Here is a 27,801-nt window from a genome sequence, read left to right as displayed (position 1 = left end):
CAGATGCTAATGACTCTAGAGGGTGGGCATGAACTAAGAGAAACTCCAAACCAACCCTTTTTGTGATTCCCCATCCCCACCTCCCATCCCCTACCCCAGGCCCCTCAACTCCATCCCTGGGCCCAAGAAAACTGGTACCCTAGACCTTAGCACAGTCCACACCCACCCCAGTTGCCAATCAGACAAAGGAACTGACACGTTGCCCTAGGGGCCCAGCTTGATGAAGGGCTGTGGAGGCTTGAGGAAGGTGAGGACGCTATGGACTAAGTTAAGGCCTATCTACTCCCAGCCTCTACCCTTCCAAGCATCTGGGGGAGGGTAGAAGCAGGGCCACTCAGGGCTCTACCTACATGCTGCTGTTGGTCACCCAGGCCCTGAGAACTGGTACACCCCCAACCCCACTCTGCCTTTAGTAAAGGATGGGGGATCGTAGCAAGGCCTAGGATAATCACTGGACCAAGAGAGGCCTGGAGGGCAGCCCCCCCAACATGCCCTTTTCTGGCCTCTGGACAGCTTGGGTGTCAGTCAGGCGCCAGGCGCAGCTCACCCTTCCTTGGTCTCACAATCCCAGCTTTGTCCTGCCTGGCAGGGCCGGGCCCAGCTGGCTCCATACTGGCCCAAGGGCCGCTGGAAACCAGAGCAACTGGAGCCCTACCAAGTATTTTTCCAGGCTATGCCGGGGGCCCTCGGGAGACAGAAAAGGATGGGAAGGGAGCAGCGTTCATCCATTTGTTCATTCATTCGTTCCTTGGACAAATAATATTTATTGAGAGCCCATTTTGTGGCAGGCAGTGTGCTAGATGCAAGGGATTCAGCAGTGGGTCCGGTCCAAGCCCACGCCCTCACGGATCTATGTTCTAGAAGCCGGCTACCTAAGCAAACCTATGCCAACAGAACTTCTCTCTCCCGGCTCATGGGCTGGGCTCGGAGCAAGGGACGGGAGGAGGATGTGTGGCTTGGGGAAGGCAAGGACGCTACGGACTAAGTTAAGGCCTGTCTACCCCCGGCCTTTGCCCCTCCAGGCAGCTGGGGGTGGGTGGAGGCAGGGCCGCGCCGCTCAGGGTTCTACCCACACGCTGCTGTTGGTCACCCGAGCCCCGAACCAGCCCTTCCAGTAGACGGAGTCCTGGCCCCCGTGCTCGAAGCGGACGAAGCGGACGCCCGGCCCGTAGTCGGTGAAGGTGTGGGAGATCTGGGGGCGGAGGTAAGAAGAGTCAGCCTCAGAGGTCCTGAGGCCTCCCCTGCCGCCCCACCCCAGCACACCGACCGACCTGCAGCCCCCCCATTCGGTTTCTCGGCAGTATTCAGAGCTCTCTCCACCACCCAATAACTATCTCAGCCCTGCCCAGCCCAGGAGCGCCGCGGGCGGGGTCTCCTTGAGTCACGCCCCTCACGTCCGGGCCCCACCCCTCCGCCCTGGGTTCCCCAGGCTCACCTCCATCCAGCCCCCGCCGTCACTGTCTTGGGGCACTGCCACCTGCCCGCTGCTGAACTCAGCCAGCACGTCCTCGTGCTCGGACAGTAGCTTCACGGTGAGCTCGTACAGGCAACCAGCGTCGCTGCGGCCGGAGTACCTGCTCAGAGGGAGGGAGTGAGGTGGGGGGCGGGGGGTGGGGTGGGGGCATGGCCTCAGCCCTGCTGAACACGTCCTGGGGATGGGGATTTCCACAAAAGTCCTCCTGTGCGCCCAGCATCCCTGTCGGCCAGCACTGCCAGTGTTCCGAGTTTACAGATAAGGGAAACGAGGCCAGCAAGAGAAAGTGACAGCCCAAGAGCGAAACACAAGGACTACATTCCAGGTTGGCCGGACCCCAGCTTGGGGCCAAAGCCAGTCCACAGAGTGGCCTTTGGTTTGGACCGCAGACTGATTTTGAAATATATACATTACATACATACAAACATATATATGTGCATATATTTGCCAACAATTAAAACTCAGGAGGGGAGGTGGGTTTCCAGGTTCGCCTGAATACTCCGAAGCTATCAACCTTTGCAGACCCGTGGCCCACGTGGCCTCAACCCCTGCAGTGGGGAGGCAGCATCCCTGGAGGGGGGGGGGTTCCCCAGCTGGCTCACCCCTCTGCCTTACCCCACTCCTCCCAGCCCCATGCCACCCCAGGGCCCTCTCACCAGTCCTTCACCACGATGGCCGGCTGAGTCGTGTCCAGCAGCTCCTCCCAGTAGCCCTCAGCCTGCAGGTCAATGATCTGTGCTTTGCGACACCACCTGGGAGAACTGGAGTTAGGACAGAGCGGACGCTCCCCCTTCCCCCTCCTCCACCCCCTTCTGCTTACTCGAAGGAGGAGGCGAAGTACTTCTTGACGCTCTCGTCATGGGTGAACTCCACCCCACTGTCTCCAGGCAGCTCCTCCACCCTCCAGCCGTCCCCACCATGCTCCACGTCACACCAGCCCTCCAAGTCCTCTGTAGGGACATGACAGCCCCACCCTGGTCACTCAGTCCCTGCTAAGGCTGTGGCAGGGCTGCTCTTGCCACTCTGTGGAGGTGGGCAGGGCAAAGGTGGCACTTGGTGTCCGGGTGGGCAGATGATGAATGAGAGAGTGAACCAGTGGGCACTTTCTAAATCTGCCTCCCGGCAGGTATGTCCCCCATCCCGCCCTGCCCCAGCTGGCTGAGGGTGGGAGGAGCCGGGAGACCCCAGGATGCAGGTGGCCAGAGAAGTACAGTAATAGACAGCCTTGGGGCTACCCAGTGCTGGCACTGAGCCGGGCGCTTTCTTCCATTTCTCCCTCAAAGCCAGCCGGCGCCATTTCGGCCCATTTCGCAGCAGGGGAAGCTGAGCTCGCCCGGCGAGGGCTTCTCACCTTCCCCGCATGGGTTGCGCAGAAGGTTTCGGCGCCGCTTGCTCAAGAAGTAGAACTGCTGCCAGTGGTCGCGCTCCTCTTCCGCGCCGCCCTCGGGCACCAGCCCCTCCTGCTGGCACTTGAGCAGCCACAGCGGGGCGCCGTCCACCAGTTCCTTCCAGCGCAGGCACACCAGGCGGCAGGCCTGCACCAGCTCGGCGGCCGGGAGTGCGGCTAGCACGCGCAGCAGCAGCGGCTCGGGCAGCTCGTCCAGGTAGGCGGCGGCCACCGCCTCCTCCTCCTCCTCCTCTTGGTCCTCCGGCCGCTCCTCCTCCGCGCTCGCCTCCTCCGGCTGCTCCTCTGGGCTTGCCTCCTCGGGCTGCCCCACGCTTTCTGCAGGCAGGGGTGGGTGGGGGGTTGTGATTCCCCCACCCTGTACCCCTCCAGGCCCCAGGACTACAATGTGCCCATATCCTCCCCCACCCACCTTGGGACAATCCACAGCTGGGGTCGGAGATTCTGTGACTACAGACTGGTGCCCAAGGAAGAGGGCCACCGGGCCAGGGACCAATCCTGGATCAGCCCCTAAGTCCAAAGAGGTGCCTCAGAGGCCTGTTTCCTCTGCTGGACCAGTAAACCCCAGGCCTGGGCAGATGGCAGCAAGGATCATATTTTTTTATTATTAATGACATCCATCTATAGCACTGTACAATGCTTCACACAGGAACTTCTTTCATCCTCCCAACCACCCTCTGAGATCCCTGCTCCCCTCACCTCCTCAGGAAGCCTTCCAGGATTTCCCCCTATGACACCCTCTCACAGCCCTTCCTAGCTTTTGTCCTGTGGTGTGATCCTATGATAAACACCTGTCTCTGGACCATACGGAGTCTCATGAGGGCCAGAACATGGTCTGGAAAACACAGCTTCATGCCATGTGCCTGGCATCTGGCACTTTTTCTGGTCTGTTGTCAGGAACTCATGTTTTGGGGGCACTCAGCAAGTGTTAGCCACTGTCCAAAGCATTTCAACTTCATTTACTCTTTAAATCCTCATACCATTTCTTTGAGGTTGCTCTTATTGCTGTCCTTATTTCATTGATGAGGAAACTGAGGCACAAAGAGGTGAAACGGCCCAGGATCACACGGCTAATCAGTGGTTGGAGCCTGGATTTGAACCCAGACAGCCTGGCTCCAGAGCCATCTTAAACCACCACAGCCTCCACAAAATAATTCACTGATTAGTAGGCAGTGTTAGGATTCTGACTTTTTTTTTTTTTTTTTTTTTTTTTGAGACGGAATCTCACTCGCTCTGTCACTGCACTCCAGGCTGGAGTGCAGTGGCGTGATCTCGGCTCACTGCAACCTCTGCCTCCCGGGTAGCTGGAAGCTGAGAAGCGATTCTTCTGCCTCAGTCTCCCAAGTAGCTGGGATTACACGCATGTGCCACCATGCCTGGCTACATTTTGTATTTTTAGTAGAGATGGGGTTTCGCCATGTTGGCCTGGCTGGTCTCAAACTCCTGACCTCAGGTGATCCACCCACCTAGGCCTCCCAAAGTGCTAGGATTAAAGGCATCAGCCGCCACGCCCGGCTGACTTTTATTTTTAAGGATAGGATCTCACTCTGTTGCCCAGGCTGGCCTCAACTCCTGTACTCAAGCAATCCTCCTGCCTCGGCCTCCTAAAGTGCTGGGATTACAATCATGCTCCACTGCACCAAGGCCAGGATTTTGACTTTGCAGGTGCAAATATTCAGGCTCAGGGATTAAGTGACTTGTTGAAGGACACATTGCCAGTATTTAGGGAAGGGGACATGGGACCTGGGGCCTTCAGGGGCTGGAGAACAGAGCCCAGAAACCCAGCTGTCCCCAGCTATTGTGTGATTTGAGGATGAGGAGGGACTTATTTATTTATTTATTTATTTTTTATTTTTTTATTTTTTTGAGACAGAATCTCGCTCTGTCGCCCAGGCTGGAGTACAGTGGCCGGATCCCAGCTCACTGCAAGCTCCGCCTCCCGGGTTCCCGCCATTCTCCTGCCTCAGCCTCCCAAGTAGCTGGGACCACAGGCGCCTGCCACCTCGCCCGGCTAGTTTTTTGTATTTTTTAGTAGAGACGGGGTTTCACCGTGTTAGCCAGGATGGTCTCGATCTCCTGACCTCGTGATCCGCCCGTCTCGGCCTCCCAAAGTGCTGGGATTACAGGCTTGAGCCACCGCGCCCGGCCTAGGAGGGACTTATTTAAATAAACCGTAACAAGCAAGGAGATGACATAGGGCCTTGGGGAAGGAAACTTGCTCTACCTCCTTTTCCCATCCTTGGCCCTCAGTTTTCTCATCTATAAATGGGAGTAATCATTGTGCCAGGCCATACAAACAGGACAGATGTCCAAATCCCCTGAGGAGGGGGACAAGAGCATTCTGAATTGTAAGGAGGCAGGCAGATGTCACCGCAGCAGCCGGACTGTCTCTTGGATCCCAGTTGGCTTCAGAGGGGCCGTCACAGCCTTGAGTAAGTGGACACCGAGTGCCCCAGATGCCTGGATGAGGGAGAGCCAGTGAGGAGGAGACAGGGCCACTCTGGGTGATCAGGAAGACTACAGCTCTCAGACCTACGATGGGGAGCTCCCATGGGCTAGGCCCTGGAGAGTCAAGGCGGTGGTGGTAACAGGCCAGGCACCGGGGAAGGGAACAGGTGGCAGGGCCCAGACCCAAGTCTCCAGGCCCACCAGCCCTTAACCTCCTCACATGCAGCTTCTCCTCCCTGCCCAACACACAGTCAGGCCCTTGAGAGATTTCGCAGAGCCCAGAGCACACAGTGAGTCCTCAGTCAATCTTACTGAGTGAACCACATTGAACACAGCACTTCTCCTTCCTTATTAGCATCTTTTTGGCCACATCTTTATGATGTGGGGATTTACACCTGCCCCTTTGGCAAAGAGGAAACTGAGGCCAAAAGGGGCTTAACAGCTTCTCCCAGACCACATCGCAGAACAGCAGGAAGACAGGAAAATGCCAAGCCCTGAAGCCACATCGCCTGCCCAGGCAGATGCCCACAGCTCTCTGGGGAGCTGGGCCCAGTGTCCTCACCTCTCCAGCCCTCCTCTCCGGCCCTGGCCCCATCGGACACCTGATGCTCCCCGAAAGGTGCACCTCACCCAGTCCCCTCTTCTGGCCCCGAGGCCTGGCACTCAGGCCCCAGATCCAATTACAGCTCCCCCCACCCTCTCTCTTACACACACAACTCCCCACATTGTTGCCAGCGGAAAGTTATCTGGCCCCTGGAAGCTGCCTGCCTGCGAGGCTGATTCACTCACCTGGAGTGGGCCCCAGAGTTCAGGGAATAGCTGACCCCTGGGAAAAGGCAGGAGCCAGTTCTGGAGCCCTACAGAGGGTGTGGCCAGAAGGCCGTGGATTGGGAGCAAGGGCTGCAGGAGCTGGGATTTTCAGGGCTGGAGGTGGGGGGAATGGGGGGTGGGGGGACAGGAGCTTTCATCAGTCTGTTTGCCACCGCATACCCCAAGCAATGCCCACCCCCAGCTGGACGTGATGAGAAAAGAGTGAGGGCTGTCTGCAGGCAGGTCTTGTTCCCATCCTGACTCAGCAGGCAACCCCTGCAGGCCCTGCAGGGAGTTGGACGGATGGGGGTGAGGGGTCTTGGGTGCCAGAGAGGATGACTGGGCAGCCTGGGAAGGCTCTGAGCACCAGCCAAAGCTGCCCCCAACGCTCCCTCACCGCTGGCCTGGTCCCCACTGGGCATCTCACCACCCCGGGGAGGGGAGGGGCAGCCCCTCCAGACAAGGGAGCTCAGGAGGGTGAGGCCAGGCCAGTGACCCCAAGGAACCCACGGAGATTCAGGCGGCCCAAGGCCCAGAGCTGGAAGAGCTGATGAAAGAAAAGGCTCGCAGCCTCGGTCCCAGACGCATCCCAGGCGCCCGCCAGACAGACCCTCAGGAAGCTGGGAGGCGGGAATGTGGGGGTCCTCTCGTGCTACTTCCTGGCTAAATGGGACCCAGGAGTCCTCTCTCCCTGCCGGTCGCCTCTCAAGGCCTCCCGCCAGACTAAGATAGCAGAGAGATGTGCTCTTTGGAGACCGCCTCTAGGACTTCGCTGGCGTGAAAGTTTGCCGCGCCAGGTCTCCGGGCCCCCTCGCTCTCTGACTCCGCTCTGTGCAGCGCTCGCCCGCCGACCCCATCTCCCCTCCCCGCCGCAGCGAGCGGTCCAGGCGGCGGCTACCTGGGTCACCGTCTCCGTCCATCGCTGCGGAGGGCGGTCGCGAGAGGAGGAGCCGGAGCGCTGCGGGCTGCGCGAGTCCCGAGGCGGCGAGTACCGGCGCTGTCCGCGTCTGTGTCGGTCCCGGCGGCCGCGCCTCTTAAAGGCCCCCGACCCGACCCGCCCCGCCCCGCCTCTGGCCCCGCGCCCGGCCGCCCCGCAGTCCCAGCAATCGGCTCGAGGCCCGGGGTTGCGGGTTCCTCAGCGGACCCAGGAGGCTGGGAAAGGTCAGGAGTTGTTTTCGTTTAATTGGGGAGGGGTCCGATTTGGGGCATCTCCCAGCTCGCTCCTGGGGGGCTGCTGGAAGGAGGCGGCGAGGGGAGGCAGGGAGAGGCTGGGTCAGGCCGAGGGTGCGGGGCGGGTGGCCCAAGCGTAGTCGGGGGATAGGAGGCGCCTTCCACCCCACCCCCAACGTCAGGTAATTTTCCTACGACGCGGCGGGGGGCGCGTCCCTGGCCCAGCGCTGCGCGGGGCGGGGCCCTGGGCGCGGGGGCGGAGCGCTGGGCGCGGGGGCGGAGCGCTGGGCGCGGGGGCGGGACGTGGAGGGCCCGGGCGGAGCCTCACTTCCCAGGCGAGCGCAGGTCCAGGCGGTGCAGCTTGGGCGGCGGCCCAGCGGATCGTGCCGCTGCAGCCAAGCGCAGGTGACGGGCAGGAGGGGGCGCGGAGGGCGCCGGGGAGGGGGCGCAGCTGGGTGGGGGCTGCCGGGAAGGCTCCTGGGTTCCTGGTCGCGCCGCAGTTGCCGAGGGAGGCCCGGCACCGACCAGGCCCAGGCAGCCGGGCCTGAAAGGGCTGCGCGGCGCGGCCGCGAACGGGGGCTGGGGTCGCCATCGATGTGCAGGGGTCGGAGCCCAGACTTTGGGGGACATTTTAAAGCACAGCGTGGGAAGGGGAGGCTGCAGGCGCGCTGGCAGACTTGGGGCTGGAGGAGCCCAGCCGCGGGGCTGGGGGTAGGGAGATAGGAAGGGCCCTTCCCTGTCGCCCACCCTCTTGCCACTCCCAGCTAGGCAGGAGGTCATGTCCTCTGAAATCCTGAGAAGGTGGCTGCAGCCCTTTGGACCTCCGGGGGAGGCAGTGATAATTAGCCTCCTCCTCCCATCATGTTCCGAGGATGGGAGAAAGGATGGTGACGGCACTGGAGGCCTGGGGTGCTCTGCCGGGCTGCGCAGTATATCCCCATTAAAGACTGTCTGGCTTACTGAAAAAGGCTGGCCCTGGAATCAAAGAAGATCCCGGCTCCTTCCCCCTCTGCCCTTATTTTTGACCTTGGGCAGTGCCTTCCACGTTTGTTGTGAGAAGCCAGAGAAAAAAATCAGAGCTCACCTTTTATTAAAGTACCTGATGTGCCCTAAGCTCCTTGGACCGCCCCAGTGACCCCTGGAGGTAAGGTACCCATTTACAGAGAAGGAAACTGAGGCTGGGAGAGGCACCATGACTCTCCCGAGATAAATGGCAGAGCAGGGATGAGGCCTGCAGCATAGCTTTTCAACAGCCACAGGAGGGTGTCCAGAAGCCACAAGCCATGGCTGTGGGGAACATCAACGAGCTGCCGGAGAACATCCTGCTGGAGCTGTTCACGCACGTGCCCGCCCGCCAGCTGCTGCTGAACTGCCGCCTGGTCTGCAGCCTCTGGCGGGATCTCATCGACCTGGTGACCCTCTGGAAGCGCAAGTGCCTGCGAGAGGGCTTCATCACCGAGGACTGGGACCAGCCCGTGGCCGACTGGAAGATCTTCTACTTCCTACGAAGCCTGCACAGGAACCTCCTGCACAACCCGTGTGCTGAAGGTGAGGTACAGGCCGGGTCTGGCATGCCTCCAGTACACACAGTTGTGACACCAGAAACATGTATTGAGCACTTAGTATGAGCTGGGTGCTTTGGATGGTTTAACACCTTTACTCCTCTCACAGTAACCCAAAGAGGTAGCTACTGATAGTACACACATTTTTCAGATGGGCAAACTGAGGCCAAGAGTGGTGTTTCTTATTGTTACTCTACTCTTTATTTTTTTCTTTTTTTTTTTGAGACAGAGTTTCACTCTGTCACCCAGGCTGGAATACAGTGGCGCAATATTGGCTCACTGTAACCTCCACCTCCCAGGTTCAGCCTCCCAAATAGCTGGGATTACAGGCATGCACCACCATACCTGGCTAATTTTTTTTTTTTTTGGATGGGGTCTTGCTCTGTTTCCCAAGCTGGAGTGCAATGGTGTGATCCTGGCTCACTGCAACCTCCACCTCCCGGGTTCAAGGGATTCTCCTGCCTCAGCCTCCCGAGTAGCTGGGACTACAGGTGGGATTACAGGTGCCTGCCACCATGCCCAGCTAATTTTTTGTATTTTTAATAGAGACATGGTTTCACCATGTTGGCCAGGCTTGTGTTAAACTCCTGGCCTCAAGTGATCCGCCTGCCTTGGCCTCCCAAAGTGCTGGGATTACATGCATGAGCCACCACGCCCGGCCTCTTATTCTACTCTTATTTCCCCAGTGACCTTTCCTAGGAAAGGGAATGTTGGCCAACTGAGACTAATTCTGCTTAAGACACAAGGCCAGGAAGTCAGAGCCATGTTTTGTTGGCCTAGTTTCTAGGCTCCAGGGTTGGGCCTACTGACATGGTCCCAGAGGGTGAAAGGGGCTTTGCTTGTGGAAGAATGGGAGATCTGGTCTTCTTCCCAGTATGTTACAACAACAGGTAAAGCAAGGTTTCTACTGGCCCTTGATTGCTGTGTTGTTGGGTAGACACTGGGATGGCATGGGAACCTCGTTTTCCACAATTTGACCAAATTCTGGAGCAAAATAGTAATAAAACAACTCCTCCAAGCTGTCCATGAGCCAAATCTGGCTGGGGCATTAAGAATTGTTTTTACGTTTTTATTTATCTTTTATTTATTTATTTTTTTTTTTGAGACAGAGTTTCACTCTTATTGCCCAGGCTGGAGTGCAATGGCACAATCTCAGCTCACCGCAACCTCCGCCTCCCGGGTTCAAGTGATTCTCCTGCCTCAGCCTCTTGAGTAGCTGGGATTACAGGCATGCGCCACCACATCCAGCTAATTTTGTATTTTTAGTAGAAATGAGGTTTCTCCATGTTGGTCAGGCTGGTCTCAAACTCCCAACCTCGGCCTCCCAAAGTGCCGGGATTACAGGTGTGAGCCTGGCCTGTTTTTACATTTTTAAAGGATTATTTAAAAAAAAGAGAGAGAGAGAAGAAACAATAACCAAAAAAATAGTTTGTGGCCTACAAGTTCTAAAATATTTTGGCACTTTGCCAAAAAAGCTTCCCAGCCCCTGTTCTCACTCCAGTTTACAGAGGAGACAACTGAGGCTCAGAGAGGGAAAGAAACTGGCCTGAAGTCACACAGCTGAGTAGAGCTGGGACTAGACCCAGGTCTGTCTGGCCCACATCAGAGTGTTCTCCATCACAGAAGGCATCTGGCCCAGGAGCAGTGGCTCACACCTGTAATCCCAGCACTTTGGGAGGCCAAGGTGGGTGGATCATCTGAGGTTAGGAAATCAAGACCAGCCCGGCCAACATGGCGAAACCCTGCCTCTACAAAAAAATACAAAAATTAGCAGGTGTGGTGGCATGCGACTGTAATCCCAGCTACTCGGGAGGCTGAGGCGGGAGAATCACTGGAACCCAGGAGGCAGAGGTTATAGTGAGCCAAGATCGAGCCATTGCACTCCAGCCTGGGTGATGAGCGAAACTCTGTCTTAAAAACCAACAACAACGAAAGTTTTTATGTTTTTGAAGGGTTATAGGAAAAGAAACAACAACACGTGAAACACTATACAATAGAGATAGTATGGGGGCCACAAATCCTAAAATATTTTGGCACTTTGCCAAAAAAGCTTCTCAGGCCCTGTTCTTACTCCAGTTTACAGAGGTGACAACCAAGGGTCAGAGAGGAAAAGCAACTGGCCCAAGGTCACACACCGAGTACTGGTAGAGCTGGGACCAGACCCAGGTCTGTCTGGCCCACAGCAGAGCATTCTCCATCACAGAAGAGGTCTGGTCATTCACATCACCATGTGTCTCAGGGCCCCCAGGGAAGTCACCTCCCTGTGCCTGCCACACAGGAAGCACCTAATACACAGTGGCCACTGTGATCTGCAGCGTCCCCCAGCACAGGGCTTGAAGGCAGCCGCCAAGATGCGGGCAGAGGAGTTGGGAGGAAGGGGCACTTGGGAGAAGGTGGCCACTGAGGGGCTTCCCTTCAGTGTGAACTCTGCTTTTCCATCAGAGGGGTTCGAGTTCTGGAGCCTGGATGTGAATGGAGGCGATGAGTGGAAGGTGGAGGATCTCTCTCGAGACCAGAGGAAGGAATTCCCCAATGACCAGGTCAAGAAATACTTCGTAACTTCATATTAGTAAGATCCGGGGACTTGGGGTAGGGGAAAGCCCAAATCAATTTACCCTGGGGTCCCTCCCACCCTGGAAAGGGGCAGTCCTAGCCCCTCACTGCCCTAGTGGTGAGCCCCAGCCCCTCCCACCCTTCTGCCTGCCCCCAGCACCTGCCTCAAGTCCCAGGTAGTGGACCTCAAGGCCGAAGGGTATTGGGAGGAGCTGATGGATACCACACGGCCGGACATCGAGGTCAAGGACTGGTGAGTGCCTGGGGCAAGGGTCTGGGGGGGGCATGCCAATCAGGCGCCCCACCCCTGCCCTGCCCCCAATCTCCGAGGCCCTGATGGGCCCTCCCTCTCCCTGCAGGTTCGCAGCCAGGCCAGATTGCGGGTCCAAGTACCAGCTATGCGTTCAGCTCCTGTCGTCCGCGCACGCGCCTCTGGGGACCTTCCAGCCAGACCCGGCAACCATCCAGCAGAAGAGCGATGCCAAGTGGAGGGAGGTGCGTGGGCCTGGGAGGCAGGGGCAGAGGCAGATTGTCCAAGGCTGAGGCTGCGGTCAGATGGGGCCTAGGTTCAGATCCAAGCTCTGCACCTTCTCACCTGTGCTTCCAATGCTCTGAGCTTCACTCACTGCTTCTGTAAAATGGGTATATAGTGGTTCCATCATAGAGCTCTGAAAGAAATCAGTGAAATGATGCTGGCAAGGCCAGGCCCAAAAAATATTCCAAAAAGTTGGCAGGGCGCTTTGGCTCACACCTGTAATCCCAGCACTTTGGGAGGCCCAGACAGGCAGATCACCTGAGGTTGGGAGTTCAAGACTAGCCTGACCAACATGGAGAAACCCTATCTTTACCAAAAATACAAAATTACCAGGCGTGGCGGCGCTTGCCAGCTACTCAGGAAGCTGAGGCAGAAGAATCGCTTGAATCCAGGAGGCGGAGGTTGCAGCGAGCCGAGATCACACCATTTTACTCCAGCCTGGGCAACAAGAGAGAAACTCCATCTTAAAAAAAAAAAAAAAGAAAAAAGAAAAAAAGAAAAAACAATTCCAAAAGGTTGACTGTTTGACTGTTACTAATTACTAGTATTGATTATTACTGTTTTCTAGGCTGGGGTCAGCAAATATTTGTTTGTTTTAATTTACTTACATATTTTTAGGGTCTCTGTCATCAGGCTAGCGCATTCATAGCTCACTGCAGACTCAAACTCTTAGGCTCAAGCCATCCTCCTGCCTTAGCCTCCTGAGCAGCTGGGAATACAGGTGCGCACCACCACTAATTAAAAAAATTTTTTTCTTTTTTTTTGTAGAGATAGAGTTTTGCTTTGTTGCCCAGGCTGGTCTTGCACTCCTGGCCTCAAGTCATCCTCCTGCCTCAGCCTCCCAAAGTGCTGGAACTACAGGCATGAGCCACTGTGCCCAGCCCTAGCAAATGTTTTCTTAAAATGGCAGACATGAATATTTTAGGCTTTGCAGGTCACACTGTCTCTGTCACAATTACTTAACTCTCTAACTCTGCTGCTGTTGTGTGAAAACAGCTCTAGACAATATGTAAACGAATGGACATGGCTATGTTCCAGTAAAACTTTATTTATAAAAACAGGCAGTGGGCCTGCGGGTCATCGTTTGCCAACCCCAGCCCTGTCCGATAAAACTTTCTGTAGTGATAGAAATGGTCTGTGTCTACACTATCCATAAGGTAGCCAGTAGCTACATGTGACCACTGAACAGTTAGTAAGAGCCAGTTTCTAGTACAGCTGAGTACCTGAATTTTTTTTTCGTCTAATTTAATTTTTTTTTTTTTTTTTTTTTTTGAGATGGAGTCTCACTCTGTCGCCCAGGCTGGAGTGCAGTGGTGCGATCTCAGCTCACTACAACCTCCACCTCCCAGGTTCAAGTGATTCTGCTGCCTCAGCCTCCTGAGTAGCTGGGATTACAGGCATGCGCCACCACACCCAGCTAATTTTGTATTTTTAGTAGAGACGGGGTTTCTCCATGTTGGTCAGGCTGGTCTCAAACTCCCGACCTCAGGTGATCCACCCACCTCGGCCTGCCAAAGTGCTGGGATTACAGGTGTGAGCCACCGCGAAGGGCAATTTTACTTAATTTTAACTTAAATAATACATGTGCCCTGTGATGAGCATATTGGACATCCTTTGGCAGCTTACAGTTTCTTTCCATTCCTTTGGGCTGAATGATAAACCTGTGGAGTGGACCAGCAGGATTTTGCTCCATTTTATAGATGAGGAAACTGAGGCACAGAGAAAGGAAATGATCTGTCCCAAATCACAGAGCTCGAACTAGTACTCCACTGATTTCTAGACTGGCACCAAGAACTCAGCCACTTCCTTGTTCCCCTGCCCCCCTGAGGCAGTGCCACACTCAGGGTCAGCTCCCACCCTTTTTTTTTAAGGCTCATTTTCTTTTATTTCTTTTGTTTTTTAGAGACAGGGTCTCACTCTGTTGTCCAGGCTGGAGTGCAGTGGCATGATCACAGCTCACTGCAGTCTTGAACTCCTACCTTAGCCTGTACTCCTGCCTCAGCCTGCCTGGAACTACAGGCACACATCACCGTGCCTGGCTAATTTTTTTTTTTTTTTTTTTTTTTTTGTAGAGATGGTATCTCACTATCTCTGGTTTGCAACCAAACTGGTCTCAAACTCCTGGGCTCAAACAACCCTCCCAGCTTGGCCTCCCAAAGTACTGGGATTCCCGGTGTGAACTGCCACACCCAGCCTGAGTCAGCTCCCTTGACCTTTCTCCCCCCTCTACCTGCCCCGCCAGGTCTCCCACACATTCTCCAACTACCCGCCCGGCGTCCGCTACATCTGGTTTCAGCACGGCGGCGTGGACACTCATTACTGGGCCGGCTGGTACGGCCCGAGGGTCACCAACAGCAGCATCACCATCGGGCCCCCGCTGCCCTGACGCCCCCTGAGCCCCCATCTGCTGAACCCTGACTGGTAAACAACTGCTGTCAGAAAACGGCTGGGCTTGGGAAGGGGAGGTGGAGGCCAGGCGTCCCCAGACCTCTGACCCTTGCCCCCAGCTGCCTCTTCTTTGTGGAGCCTCTCGGCGTGGGCAGCCCTCACATGCTGGGGTGGGGGCCAGCTCTCCCCAAAAGGTCTTGACCTGAACGATGGGTGAGGAAGCCTGCATGGGCCCCTTTCAGGGACGGAGCACCTGAGAGGTGGGAGGTGCGGCGTGTTACCCCGGGCCCCTCAGAAAGTCGAGCTTGGAGGCCAGCCTGGATCTGTCTCTCCCTTCCCCTCCTGGAACCATTCTACCTGTGTTCTTTGACCCTCAGAGCAGGGACAGGCAAGACATCTGGCAAGCTTGCAGCTGCCCTGATGGTGCAGGGAGGTGACCGTGTAACTCAGACCAGTCTGGGAAGTGGAGGGTGGGCTCATGGGCCATGCTCTGCCCCTGTCTGCTGCTCCCAGTCTCTTACTCTGCCTGCCTGCTCAGAAGAGGTGGCTTTGACCCCGAGGCTCAGGCCCGGTCTGAGATGGGCAGACCCAGGGTGGAGTGGGGTCCAGGTCAGGTGTGGACTGTCCTCACTATCAATAGAGCCCCAGAAGCTAGATGGGTGCCAGGTGGGGGTCAGGTTCCCAGAGGACTGAGGGAATCCCACACAGGATGTCCCAGGGTAGGTGGGGAGCAGGACTGGGACCTGCTCTGACAGCTGGACCCGTGAGCCCTGGCTGAGTGTGGTAGGGTGTTGGAAGGATCCCCTGCCCACCTCCCAAATCCAGGCCAGACCCCCTCTGGCTTGGAGAGCACTCCAAGCCCCCACCTCACCCCTAGAACTGCCATTCCCAAGACCTCTGTCTCCCACCCAGCCACCCTTGGAACTTGCCTCTTGTCCTGCTGGAAGGACAGCAGTGTTCTCCCGACCTCGCCCTACTGCATGCAGTCAAATAAAAGGTGTGCCCAGCCTAACCTGTGCCCTGTGGTTTCTGGAAGGAAAGGCAGAGTTTAGGTGGTCCCGCCGGGCCCTGCAGATGGTACAATGGTGTGGCTTCTGCCTAAGGTACAGAGGGGTTGGCATTTCAGGAACCACACCATCACAGAAGCAGGTTCATGGGACAGACCCCTCAGTGAGCTGCAGGTATGTCACCTGGCAGCCGTCCAGTACTGCTGGCTTCCTCTGGAGGCCCAGCCACAGGCTGGGGTTGGGGTGTGTGGACATCTCTGGGCAGCCCTTGAGTCCACCTTGTGCCAGATCAGCAGTGCCACCCAGGCTCTGCCTCCTGGTGTTCTTCTTTGCCAAGAGCTTCACTGACATTGGATGAAGCCGAAGCATTTAGAATGGTGCCTGGCACACAGCTGGTGCTTGATATGGTTAAGCCTTGTGTCCCCACCCACATCTCATCTTGAATGGTAATCCTGGGTGTTTAGGGAAAGACCTGGTGGGAAGTGACTGGATGATGGGGGTGGTTTTCCCCATGCTGTTCTCATGATAGTGAGTGAACGCTCACGAGATCTGATGGTTTTACAAGTGACAGTTTCCCTGGCTCCCTCCTGCTGCCATGTGCTTCCGCTTCACCTTCTGCCATGATTGTAAGTTTCTTGAGGCCTCCCCAGCCATATGAAACTGTAAGTCAATTAAACCTCTTTCCTTTATAAATTCCAGTCTCGAGTATTTCTTTATAGCAGTGTGAACATGGACTAATACAGTGCTTAATAAATACTCCTTAACATTTAGCTATCTCAATCAAGGGTGAGCTAGATAAGGGCTTTGGCCAGGGCAGGATCACCATCCACCAGCCCATGGCAAACTGCAAAAGGACGGCCTTCCATGGAAAAGATGTAGCCCTGATTGCAATTAATGTGGCCTGGGCCAGTCCCCTTGTGCAGTGCACAGCCTGCACAACCCTTGGTGGTTGCCTGAACAAGGTGCTTGCTAATTATTTGTTTACTGATGGAAGAAATTCATGAACTTAATCCTGACAAAAACCTCAGAGGTTTTTTGTTTTTCTGAGACAAGGTCTGGCTCTGTTGCCCAGCCTGCAGTGCAGTGGTGCAGTCTTGGCTCACTGCAGCCTCCCAGGTTCAAGCGATTCTCCCACCTCAGTCTCCGGAGGAGCTGGGATTACAGACATGCGCCACCATGCCCTGCTAATTTTTGTATTTTTAGTAGAGACAGGTTTTTTGCCATGTTGGCTAAGCTGGTCTCGAACTCCTGACCTAAAGCAACCCTCCCCACCTTGGCCTCCCAAAGTGCTGGGATCACAGGCATTAGCCACCTCCCAGCCCCTCAGGTTTGTTACCTCTGAGTCTATGAAGCCTGCGGAGGTCACGCCCTAGGGAAAGAAGGAGCCTGCTGGGTGTCAGCTCCTGCCTCTAAGGAGGGAACCGAGGGTCAAGGGTGGAGCCCTGGGCCCCGTAAGGAAGGAAGTAGCGCGGAGGTCCGGTGAGCTGCCGCGCGTTCGGGGACTTTTGCCTTGCGGAGGAGGCGGGTGCAGGTGGGGGTGCTGAGCCGCCCGCCGCCTGGAGGGGGAGACTGAGCCTCAGGACACGCAGGCCGCAGCGAGGGCCCGGGCCCCGGGGACCTCAGGTTAGTCTTCCCGCGGCGACAGTGCGGGGCCGGGCCGGGAGGGACGGCAGCGGGGTCCGGGGCGGGGGTGGAGACCGAGCGCAGCGCGTGACGCGGCGGCGGGGCCGGGCGGGGCCCAGCGACGACGCCGCCGAGGCCGTAGGCTCGGGCCGACCCGGAGCTCCGCCGCTGCTTCCAGGTTGCGGCCCCGGGGGGACGGGCGGCGGGCGAGTGGGGAGCCGGGGTCTCCGGCGCCTGGGCGTTCACGGAGCCTGCGGGCGCTGGTCCGGGTGTCCAGGGCTGGGGGGCGCGGGCGGCTGGGTCCGGACTGGGGGCCTGGCCCCGGGGCCACCCGGGCGGAGGTTCTGCGGCCGCCTCCACCCCGGCCACATCCCGAGGCCATTGCCGGGTTCAGAGAACTGTCAGGGGACCTCCAGGCCCCCACGCACCCGCGAGATCCGGCGCCTGCCTTTCCCCAGCCACGGTTTCTGTTTCCGAGAAACCGGTGAAGTAAGAGTGCCCCGAAAGCTTGCTGGGAGGGTGGGTGCGGTGAAGGCCAGCACGAGACGCCGGGCCGGGCAGTTGGGGAACCCGATCGGTGTGAGAGGGCTTCCTAGGGCTGGCAGGGACTTCCCCACCACAAAATGCCCCGTGTGGGGGCGGGGAAGGGGCGCAAGAAAATGCGGACTGGGCCAGAGACCTGACTTCGGTCACCACGGTGGGAAGCTGTTGGTGCCTAGACGCCTCTAGCTTGGAGCCCAGTGACTTTTATTTGGTCTAGAGTCTAGACAGTGACTTTAGAAGTTGCCAGCGTTTATTTATTTATTTATTTATTTAAGGCAGTCTTGCTCTGTCACCCAGGCCAGAGTGCAGTGGCATGGTTACAGCTCACTGCAGCCTCCACTTCCTGGGCTCAAGCGATCCTCCTGCCTCAGCCTCCTGAGTAGCAGGGACTACAGGCACGGGCCACCAGGTCTAGCTAATTTCTTTTCTTCTTCTTTTTTTTTTTTTTGAGACAGTCTCACTCTGTTACCCAGGCTGGAGTGCAGTGGTGCAATCTCAACTCACTGCAACCTCCACTTCCCGGGTTCAAGCAATTCTCCTGCCTCACCCTCCCGAGTAGCTGGGACTACAGGCACCTGACACCACACTCAACTAATTTTTGTATTTTTATAGAGACGGAGTTTCACCATATTGGCCAGGCTGGTCTTGAACTCCTGACCTTGTGATCCGCCCACCTCGGCCTACCAAAGTGCTGGAATTACAGGCATGAGTCCCCGCCCCCAACCTAATTTTTTTTTTTTTCTAGAGACAGAGTCTCACTATGTTGCCCAGACTACAGGCATTTTTAATTGACAGGTTTTACATTTTTTTTCGAATGCTTACATTTGCTTCTCATAACTTAGAAGACTTGGCCACATTGAGTTTTTTTGGGGTTTTTTCCCCTATCAAAGCCTTTTTCTTTTTTTTTTTTTTTTTTTTTTTTGACAGTTTTGCTGTTGCCCAGCTGGAGTGCTATGGAGGAATCATGGCTCACTCTGCTCCAGCGGGCTCCTTCTTTCCCTAGAGTGTGACCTCAGCAGGCCTCATGTACTGTAAGTTAGAAAACCTCTGAGGGCCGGGTTTGGTGGCTCACGCCTGTGAGCTACTGCCGCCTTGACCTCCTGGGCTCAGGAGATCTTAACACCATAGCCTCCCAAGTAGCTAGGACCACAGGCACTCGCCACTATGCCTGGCGAATTTTTTCACTATTTATAGAGACAGGGTCTCCCTGTGTTGCCAAGGTTGCAAAGCCTTTTTTCTCTTTTTTTTTTTTTTTGGAGGTGTGTCTTGCACTGTCACCCCGGCTGGAGTGCAGTGGCGCGATCTCGGCTCACTACAACCTCTGCCTCCCGGGTTCACATGATTCTCCTGCCTCAGCCTCCCAAGTAGCTGGGATTACAGACACACACCACCAAACCCGGCTAATTTTTTGTATTTTTAGTAGAGACGAGGTTTCACTATGTTGGCCAGGCTGGTCTCGAACTTCTGCCCTCCTGATCCACCCACCTTGGCCTCCCAAAGTGCTAGGATTACAGGCTTGAGCCACTGCTCCCAGCTTGCCAAGCATTTTTCACGAGGCACAAGTACCTCACCTGTTCTCTCTGCCATGTAAAGTGTTCCTCCCTGGGCAGGAGCCAGCATACACCCACCCTCCGGTTTTCTGGGATGGGAGCTTTCAGAAGACTATGAACTGCTGCTTTGGCCAAGCCTCTATGGAAAATCAGAAGAGGCCACAGCAAAAGGCTGGGTGCAGTGGTTCACGCCTGTAATCCCAGCACTTTGGGAGGCCGAGGCGGGTGGATCACCTGAGGTCAGGAGTTCAAAACCAGCCTGGCCAACATGGTGAAACCCCGTCTCTACTAAAAATAAAAAATTAGCGGGGTGTGGTGGCGGACACCTGTAATCACAGTTACTTGGGAGGCTGAGGCTGGAGAATTGCTGGAAGCCAGGAGGTGGAGATTGCAGTGAGCTGAGATCCCGCCATTGCACTCCAGCTTGGGCAACAAGAGCGAAACTCTGTCTCCGGAGTGGGGGAGGAAAAAAAAAAGAGGCCAGGAAGGTTCTGTTTCCCTTCTTGTAGGTGGAGAACATTCTCTCCTCATGTGTAAGCAGATGAGGCCCACCTGAGTGACAGGGCAGAGCCCTGGCTGCCGGCCAATCCCCACCTACCTGGGGCAAGTAGCTGGGATCCCCTTAGGGGACTAATCAGGTGCCCCCAGGTAACAGATTCAGGCCAGGGCTGTGGCACTGCTCGAAGTTTTCCAGAACCCGTGTGCAGTGCAGAGGTACAGGGAGGACAGTGTTGAGGGCAGGTTTGTGCTGGCAGCAATGCTGACCAAAGCCCTGTGCTTCACTTGGTCCTCCTGGCCCTTCCAGGGTCGGGACAGTTACCCCCTCCTTTCCACAGCTTCCCAACTAGTCACTGCAGACCAGGATTCAAACCCAGGCAGTCTTCTCAGGCACCCTCCATCTGATTTTTTTTTCTGGCCATCTCCAAGTGGATTCTGGCCTGACACCCAAGGCAGCCCAGCCGGGTGCTGTGGGGGCTTCCCATGGGGTTGTTTTATCACATCTGACTTCCAGGCCAAAGTGAGCTTCTGGAGAGAGGCAGGTGGTTTCTCAGCGCTAGCCAACCACTGAATGAACATTCATGAGTCTGGGATGTAAAACTGATTTTATATTCTGGCCAGGTGCGGTGGCTCACACCTGTAATTCCAGCACTTTGGGAGGCCAAGGCGGGTGGATCACGGGGTCAGGAGATTGAGACCATCCTGGCTAACACGGTGAAACCCTGTCTCTACTAAAAATACAAAAAATTAGCTGGGCGTGGTGGCATGTGCCTATAGTCCCAGCTACTCAGGAGGCTGAGGCAGGAGAATCCCTTGAACCCAGGAGGCGGAGGTTGCAGTGAGCCGAGATCGCACCACTGCACTCCAGCCTGGGTGACAGAGCAAGCCTGTCTCAAAAAAAGAAAAAAAAAGATTTTATATTCTAAGAGTGAATCCAGAGCATTAAAATAACAATCACCAAAACCCTCACAGAACTTTGCAGGTAAGTATGGTCTCCACAAAATCCTACAGTCCACCCAAACCACTGGCTTTAAAATTAAGCAATTTTTTCTTAAATTGGGGAGGGGCCTTTTAAAATATGTATCTCTAAAGACTTTCCTACTTGTATTGCACTCTTCTGAATATGTGTCCCATGACTACTCTTTCCACTGAGGGGCTACTGTTTACTGGAAGGACCCTCAGCCTCCCAAATGCTCTTTTGTGGTTTTTTTGTTTTTGTTTTTGAGCCAGGGTCTTGCTCAGTTGCCCGGGCAGGGGTGCAGTGGTGCAATCATAGCTCACTGTAGCCTTGAACTCCCAGGCTCAAGGGATCCTCTGCCTCAGCCTCCCAACTAGCTGGGACTCCACGCGTGTGCCACCGCACCTGGCTAATGCAGGGTTGGAGAGGAGTCCCTGGCCTAGGTCCCTGGGGACCTGAGGGCCCACCTCCCTGGTCAGGCTCATAACCGCTGTCCCCCCCACAGGCCATGGATGCTGCCCACCCCAAGGCAGCCCTGGACAGCATCAACGAGCTGCCCGAGAACATCCTGCTGGAGCTGTTCACGCACGTGCCCGCCCGCCAGCTGCTGCTGAACTGCCGCCTGGTCTGCAGCCTCTGGCGGGATCTCATCGACCTCATGACCCTCTGGAAGCGTAAGTGCCTGCGAGAGGGCTTCATCACCGAGGACTGGGACCAGCCTGTGGCCGACTGGAAGATCTTCTACTTCCTACGAAGCCTGCACAGGAACCTCCTGCGCAACCCATGCGCTGAAGGTGACATGGGGCGGGCAGGGTGGAGGCTGCCACCGGACTTGTTCCTTCCCATCTTTGGGCCTTGGCACTTGCGATTCCCACGCTACCTGGATTGTTCTCTAATCCTAAACACCCACCTCACTCCCTTGGTTCCTTCTCATTCTTCAGGTCTCAGTTCAGAGACCTGCCCTGTGCTCCCAATCTGAAAACAGCACACTCCACCTCCAGCATAGCACCTCCATTTCATGCCCTGTAACATTTTTCACCAGGCGCAGGGGCTCATGCCTGTAATCCCAGCACTTTGGGAGGCTGAGATGGGCGGATCACCTGAGGTAAGGAGTTGGAGACCAGCCTGGTCAAAATGGCGAAGCCCTGTCTCTACTAAAAAACACATGAATTTGGGCATGCTGACCCACACCTGCAATCCCAGCTGCTCGGGAGGCTGAGGCAGGAGAATCACTTGAACCCGAGAGGCAGAGGTTGCAGTGAGCTGGGATGGCTCCACTGCACTCCAGCCTGGGCGACAAGAGTGAAACTTAGTCTCCAAAAGAAAAAGTTTTTTTTTAGAATTTCCTTATTTTTTTCTGCCACAAACTTCAAGTTCCAGTGGCCAAATGGACATTGTTTGCTACACTATAGCATCCACAGTGACACCTGCACATAGCAGGTGCCCAAGAAATGCTCATTGAATGAACAAGCACACTGCAGACCCGCCTGTCCCCCAGAGTACAGCCCAAGCTGCCTCATGTTGACCAAGGGCCTCCTCTGTGCCAGGTATTCATGGGAGATCTTTACAAATGTACTTACCCATCCTCCTGTTAGCCCCATTATACAGACAAACAAAATGAAGATCCAGAGGGGCCAGTGATCACAGCTGAAGGTCCCCACTTAGCCTGTTACATTCTCTTGTATTTCCCAGGGATTTTTTTCCCCTTTTCCCTTCCTTCATTTGGTACCTGCTATGTACCAGGCACCACGCTTTACATACATATTTTTTTTAATTAGAGACAGGGTCTCACCATGTTGCCCAGACTGGTCTCGAACTCCTAGGCTCAAATGATCCACCTGCCTCAGCCTCCCAAAGTGCTGGAATTATAGGCATGAGCCACCATCCACCCCGGACACACCATACTTCCTGTTGGGACTCCAGCAGCTGATTTTGAGACCTGGTTTGTGTACTTAGAACCTCCTTGCTATCTCTGTACTCTCTTCATCCTCATTAGGATCCTGGGAGATTGGCCAGGTGCAGTGGCTCATACCTGTAATCCTAGCACTTTGGGAGGCTGAGATGGGCGATTACGTGAGGTCAGGTGTTCAAGACCAGGCTGGACAACATCATGAAACTCCATCTCTACAAAAATACAAAAAAATTAGCCAGGCATGGTGGCAGGCACCTGTAATCTCAGCTCCTCAGGAGGCTGAAGCAGGAGAACCGCTTGAACCCAGGGGGTGGAGGTTGAAGTGAGCCAAGATTGTGCCACTGCACTCCAGCCTGGGAAACAGAGTGAGACCCTCTCTCTGAAAAAATAATTTAAAAATAAAACAAATAGGCCAGGCACGGTGGCTCATGCTTGTAATCCCAGCACTTTGGGGGACCAAGGCAGGCAGATCACTTGAGGTCAGGAGTTTGAGACCAGCCTGGCCAACATGGTAAAACCCTGTCTCTACAAAAAATACACAAATTAGCTGGGCATGGTCGTAGGCACCTGTCATCCCAACTACTTGGGAGGCTGAGGTAGGAGCACCGCTTGAACCTGGGAAGCGGAGGTTGCAGTGAGCTGAGATCACGCCACTGCACTCCAGCAGCCTGAGTGTCAGAGGGACACTGTCTCTCTCTCGCGCGCACACACACACACACACGAACCTGGGAGATGCCAAGACAATTAGGGTGGACTCCATTGTATAGATGGGGAGCTTTGGGCCTGAGATGAGTGACTCCCCCAAAGATGCACAATTGCCCAGCTTCCAGGGTTTGGCCTCAAACTCCCTCCACCCCAAATCCCAGAGCCCCCATAGACAGTGCCCGACACTCAGTCCCTCTGCCTGCCCCAGATTTCATTCAGAAGTTGCCCAGCTAAGCTGCCCACTCGGCTTAACACCGCCTAACAGAGCTGGCCTTGCAGCCTGGCCTGCCGGGGGCCGGCAGCGTTCAGTCAAGCCTTGCCGAGATACCCCCAGGTTTGTACTCAGCGTCAGCCCAGCTCCTGGATTTCTGTGTTACTCCTCTGGTTCTCTACTGGGGACCCCAGAGCACCTGAGAATAGCGGGCTTCTGGAGGGGGAGCAAGCTATTTGGAAAGTGCCCCAGTGATTGCCTGGGCAGCGCCAGTAGAGGAGCACCATTGTTTTCTAAGGTCCTCTGAGTTCAGTGTGAAGAGGGTGATCACCCCCCTGGACCCACCAGGCCCACCTAATGGAGGTCCACCCATGAATGTTACCACAGCGCCCAGCCCAAAGGGTACTGGTTCCTCCACTTGGCACTCTTGCCCTGGGCCATCTGGGCCCTATGGGAATCTTGGTTCCCATGACCACCAACAAACCCACAAACCCATCCTCTAGGGCCTCCAGTCTGGGTTATGTAGTTAACCAAGGGCCTCTCCCTCCTGGACATCGGGGGTGCCATCTGGGTCAAGTAAGCAGTCTGTGTTGGGATGAACACTTGTTAGCCTTTTTTAAAAAATTCTTTTACTTATTTAAAAAAAAAAAAAAAAGGGTGTCACTATGTTCCCTAGGCTGGTCTTGAACTCCTGGATTCAAGCGATCCACCTGCCTCAGCCTCCCAAAGTGCTGGGATTACAGGCCAAGCCACTGTGCCTGGCCTCACATTAGTCTTTGAGGACTGTACTCTCACAGGCCCCTCGTAATTTAATTTTTTGAGAACTGATACTTGGGTATTTCCCAGAGCATTCCACCGCAACGTGGAAGTGAGGAAGGGGTTGGTTTAGAATTTCTGGTAACACGCATTTTCTCCAGCTGTGTGTTAGGAGTGAGGCCAGTTTGGAATTGTGTGGGAGGGACAGAGTCAGGTCAGAGCTGATATGGTGAGGACAGGTGGGAATGTGTTGGAGGGGTGCTTTGTAGGGGTGCTCCAGGGCTGGTGGGGTACCTTGGCTACACAATGCCCTTGAGAAGGAACAAGCTTGTTAACCCTTTGGTATCCACAGCCCCAGAAACCTGAGCATGAGCAAGTCCTGCCTCCAAAGAGGGTCACTAACGCTAACCACCCTCCCTCCCGCCCTCCCGGGACCAGGTGGGGAGGGCTGTATTTTAGATTTACGCAGGGGGTCTCACCTCGGCTTCTGTTCTTCCTAGAGGATATGTTTGCATGGCAAATCGATTTCAATGGTGGGGACCGCTGGAAGGTGGAGAGCCTCCCTGGAGCCCACGGGACAGATTTTCCTGACCCCAAGGTCAAGAAGTATTTTGTCACATCCTACGAGTAAGGCAAACAACCTACCAGGCTTGCATGGAGGGGATAGAGGGTTAGGACACCTTTGCCAAGTCTCGGGCAAAGTCTTCTAAGGCAAGGCCTCTCTGTGAAGCTCGAGGGAGGTGGCCCCAAAACTTGCCCAGAGTCACTGCTTCCTGGAGTCACTCAGTGCTGTGTTCATGGGCAGTGGGGGTGGGGATCACTGAAGCAGACCAGGAGTCCATTGGGTGGTTAAGATAAGCCAGGGCTATCTACAGGCATCCATCCCTAAGCTAGGAACTTGAGTTTACAAGAGTGCCCTGCCTGGTGCCCTGCAACACTGGGCCTTTGGATTGGAATCAGATGCCACCCAGGCACAAGTGGGTCAAACTCCCTCCTACACTGGAGGAGAAACCAGTCAGCCCCAGCCAGTGCCTGTCCTGCAGCGGCCAAAGGATACCCTGAGTCCCCAAACCACCTCCCTGGGCTCACAGGGGCTGCCAAGGCTTGGGGCGGGGGGCATGCATAGCACACCCAGGTACGCAAGCCCCCAACTCTGCTCCCCAGAATGTGTCTCAAGTCCCAGCTGGTGGACCTTGTAGCTGAAGGCTACTGGGAGGAGCTACTGGACACATTCCGGCCGGACATCGTGGTTAAGGACTGGTGAGTAGGGTCCATGGCCTGTGTCCCCCACTCTACATGCTCCTCTTACTGCCATGCCGGGTGAGACAAGCCATAGCAAGTGCCCACTGTGCCCAGCAGTGTCCTAGAGCCAGGTAGCCCCGGCCTCTGCCCCCGCTCTGTGCCCAGACCCTGCGGCACCTCCTGACCTCCCCACTACCCTGTGACAGAGTCAGCAGGACACAGCAGCCCCAGTGTGCAGATGAGGAGGCTGAGGCCCCCAGGTAGGTTGTCATGGACAGGCACTTTTTTTTTTTTTTTTGAGACAGTCTGGAGTGCAGTGGTGCGATCTTGGCTCACTGCAACCTCCACCTCCCGCGTTCAAGTGATTCTCCTGCCTCAGCGTCCTGAGTAGCTGGGACTACAGTTGCCCACCACCACGCCCGGCTATTTTTTTAATCATTTTAATACAGACAGTTTCACCATGCTGGTCAGGCTGGTTTCAAACTCCTGACCTCAAGTGATCCACCCACCTTGGCCTCCCAAAGTGCTGGGATTACAGGTATGAGCCACTGTGCCCGGTCAACACTGACAGGTACTTGGGCAACAGAGGACCTCAGCCCTCTCTGGACTGGGTGGAAACCCCCAGGTCCCCTGACCTACCTGCCTCCCCGGCTCCTTTTCCTGTTCATCCCATGACTCTTGTTTGAACTCCTACTCTGTGCACAGAAGTGTGCCAGGCTCTGGCTTGGCCGATGGGAGAAGCAGGACCCCAGTTCTAGGCAGGACCCAGGGCCACCACTCTGAGGATAAATGGGCGAGGATGGAGGAGTATGCAGAGCTGCAGAGGGGAGAGGTGGCTGGGCTGGGCTGATCTGAGCAGAAGGTGAGCTCTGTGCCAGCCCCATTACACAGGCCACCCCCTTGACTCTCCCACTGAATCCACAGCCTGGTCCATTGTAAGTACAGGTGACATGGCTTGGACAGGCCAGGCCTCTCTGGAGGGGTCTTTTGCTTTTTGAGGTCACATCTTTAGTAGGATGCCCGAAAGGGTCCCTTTTCTCAGATGGGGTAACTGAGGCCAGCATGGACCAACTACTTACCCCCGGGCCACAGTGGGGCATAGGGAGTGCTGAAGCCAGCTGGGCCTTGCAGGCAGAGCAGTACTGGCTGATGGGAAATGAAGCTCCAAGCTCCAATGTGTAGGTCCCACCTGCCCCCACCGCTGGGGCCAGCCCTCGGTGGCTTGGACACAGGGCTCTCAACCCCTCCACCAGGTTTGCTGCCAGAGCTGACTGTGGCTGCACCTACCAACTCAAGGTGCAGCTGACCTCGGCTGACTACTTCGTGTTGGCCTCCTTTGAGCCCCCACCTGTGACCATCCAACAGTGGAACAATGCCGCATGGACAGAGGTGAGGCCTCACCCACTTGCTCTCTACCCACTCCTCCCAGGGCCAGGATGGCAGGAAGCAAGGGGCAGCCTCAGGGCCCAAGGTGCGCCTGCTCTCTGGCCTGGAGCTGTTGCCTTCCCGCCTGGGCAGCTCTCTTAGAGGACCTGGCTCCTGCCTTCCCCTCCCCAGTCCTGGTGGTCACTTCCTCTCCCCTCCTCCTGGCAGGTCTCCTACACCTTCTCAGACTACCCCCGGGGTGTCCGCTACATCCTCTTTCAGCACGGGGGCAGGGACACCCAGTACTGGGCAGGCTGGTATGGGCCCCGAGTCACCAACAGCAGCATCGTCGTCAGCCACAAGAGGACCAGGAACCAGGCCTCTTCCGAGGCTCAGCCTGGGCAGAAGCATGGACAGGAGGAGGCTGCCCAATCGCCCTACCAAGCTGTTCTCCAGATTTTCTGACAGCTGTCCATACTGTATCCGGGTCAGCCAGAGGTTCCTCCATGCAGGAGCTGAGTATAGGGTGGGCAGTGAAGTCCCTGTACCAGCAACTCCTGCCCCGGTTCAACCCTACCAGCTTGTGGAAACTTACTGTCACATAGCTCTGACGTTTTGTTGTAATAAATGTTTTCAGGCTGGGCACGGTGGCTCACGCCTGTAATCCCAGCACTTTGGGAGGCCAAGGCGGGCGGATCATGAGGTCAGGAGATCGAGACCATCCTGGCCAACGTGGTGAAATCCCGTCTCTACTAAAAATACAAAAAAATTAGCCAGGCGTGGTGGCGGGCGCCTGTAGTCCCAGCTACTCGGGAGGCTGAGGCAGGAGAATGGTGTGAACCCGGGAGGTAGAGCTTGCAGTGAGCCGAGATTGCACCACTGCACTCCAGCCTGGGTGACAGAGCGAGACTCCGTCTCAAATAATAAAAAAGAAATAAATAAATATAAAAAAATAAAAAATAAATGTTTTCAGTAAAACCAGCCTGGGGTTGGTTTTAGGAGTGGGGAGAGGGGGTCCCTGGCATTTTAGTGGAGAAGCAGCACCCCCCCCACCAGGTTACCCTGGCCATACCTGTCCCTCCCACT

The 27,801-nt window shown here is 55.8% G+C and overlaps 3 protein-coding genes and 1 long non-coding RNA gene across 16 annotated transcripts; 2 read left to right on the top strand and 2 right to left on the bottom strand.

Moving 5' to 3' along the window:
- Nucleotides 1–728: 728 nt before the first annotated feature.
- On the bottom strand, nucleotides 729–7,543 carry FBXO2 (F-box protein 2). Its single transcript, XM_033228361.1, has 6 exons — nucleotides 7,036–7,543; nucleotides 2,826–3,197; nucleotides 2,295–2,424; nucleotides 2,131–2,226; nucleotides 1,436–1,574; nucleotides 729–1,192 (listed from the first exon to the last, which is right to left on the bottom strand). The coding sequence occupies exons 1-6, from the start codon at nucleotides 7,055–7,057 to the stop codon at nucleotides 1,058–1,060; spliced, it is 894 nt and encodes a 297-aa protein (XP_033084252.1). The 5' UTR covers nucleotides 7,058–7,543; the 3' UTR covers nucleotides 729–1,057.
- FBXO44 (F-box protein 44) lies at nucleotides 2,950–15,357 on the top strand. 11 transcript variants are annotated; one of them, XM_033228371.1, is made up of 7 exons: nucleotides 7,586–7,712; nucleotides 8,561–8,855; nucleotides 11,312–11,438; nucleotides 11,580–11,675; nucleotides 11,782–11,917; nucleotides 14,200–14,378; nucleotides 14,465–15,357. In XM_033228371.1, exons 2-6 carry the CDS (start codon nucleotides 8,591–8,593, stop codon nucleotides 14,341–14,343), a joined length of 768 nt encoding a protein of 255 aa, XP_033084262.1. In that variant the 5' UTR covers nucleotides 7,586–7,712; nucleotides 8,561–8,590; the 3' UTR covers nucleotides 14,344–14,378; nucleotides 14,465–15,357. The 11 variants fall into 11 exon arrangements, with proteins under 11 accessions (XP_033084263.1, XP_033084267.1, XP_033084259.1 ...); XM_033228370.1 differs by adding an exon at nucleotides 8,422–8,451 and having other exon boundaries at nucleotides 7,624–7,712; nucleotides 14,200–15,357; XM_033228367.1 differs by adding an exon at nucleotides 8,343–8,451 and having other exon boundaries at nucleotides 7,627–7,712; nucleotides 14,200–15,357.
- LOC117093320 lies at nucleotides 11,791–16,778 on the bottom strand. The gene is made up of 3 exons (XR_004441101.1): nucleotides 16,689–16,778; nucleotides 12,018–12,090; nucleotides 11,791–11,927 (listed from the first exon to the last, which is right to left on the bottom strand). It is a non-coding gene; the product is annotated as an uncharacterized LOC117093320 (long non-coding RNA).
- A 37-nt stretch (nucleotides 16,779–16,815) lies between these two features.
- Nucleotides 16,816–27,693, top strand: FBXO6 (F-box protein 6). 3 transcript variants are annotated; one of them, XM_033228362.1, is made up of 6 exons: nucleotides 16,816–16,975; nucleotides 21,030–21,318; nucleotides 24,609–24,735; nucleotides 25,273–25,368; nucleotides 26,604–26,739; nucleotides 26,944–27,693. In XM_033228362.1, the coding sequence occupies exons 2-6, from the start codon at nucleotides 21,033–21,035 to the stop codon at nucleotides 27,178–27,180; spliced, it is 882 nt and encodes a 293-aa protein (XP_033084253.1). In that variant the 5' UTR covers nucleotides 16,816–16,975; nucleotides 21,030–21,032; the 3' UTR covers nucleotides 27,181–27,693. The 3 variants fall into 3 exon arrangements, with proteins under 3 accessions (XP_033084253.1, XP_033084255.1, XP_033084256.1); XM_033228364.1 differs by lacking the exon at nucleotides 16,816–16,975 and adding an exon at nucleotides 17,015–17,153; XM_033228365.1 differs by lacking the exon at nucleotides 16,816–16,975 and adding an exon at nucleotides 17,320–17,464.
- The last annotated feature ends 108 nt before the right edge of the window (nucleotides 27,694–27,801 follow it).

The sequence above is a fragment of the Trachypithecus francoisi genome, unplaced genomic scaffold, assembly GCF_009764315.1.
Source record: "Trachypithecus francoisi isolate TF-2019V2 unplaced genomic scaffold, Tfra_2.0 Lachesis_group12, whole genome shotgun sequence".
NCBI lineage: Eukaryota > Metazoa > Chordata > Mammalia > Primates > Cercopithecidae > Trachypithecus > Trachypithecus francoisi.
Note: the sequence above shows the minus strand (reverse complement) of the source record. Positions and strands in the feature narration are given on the sequence as shown.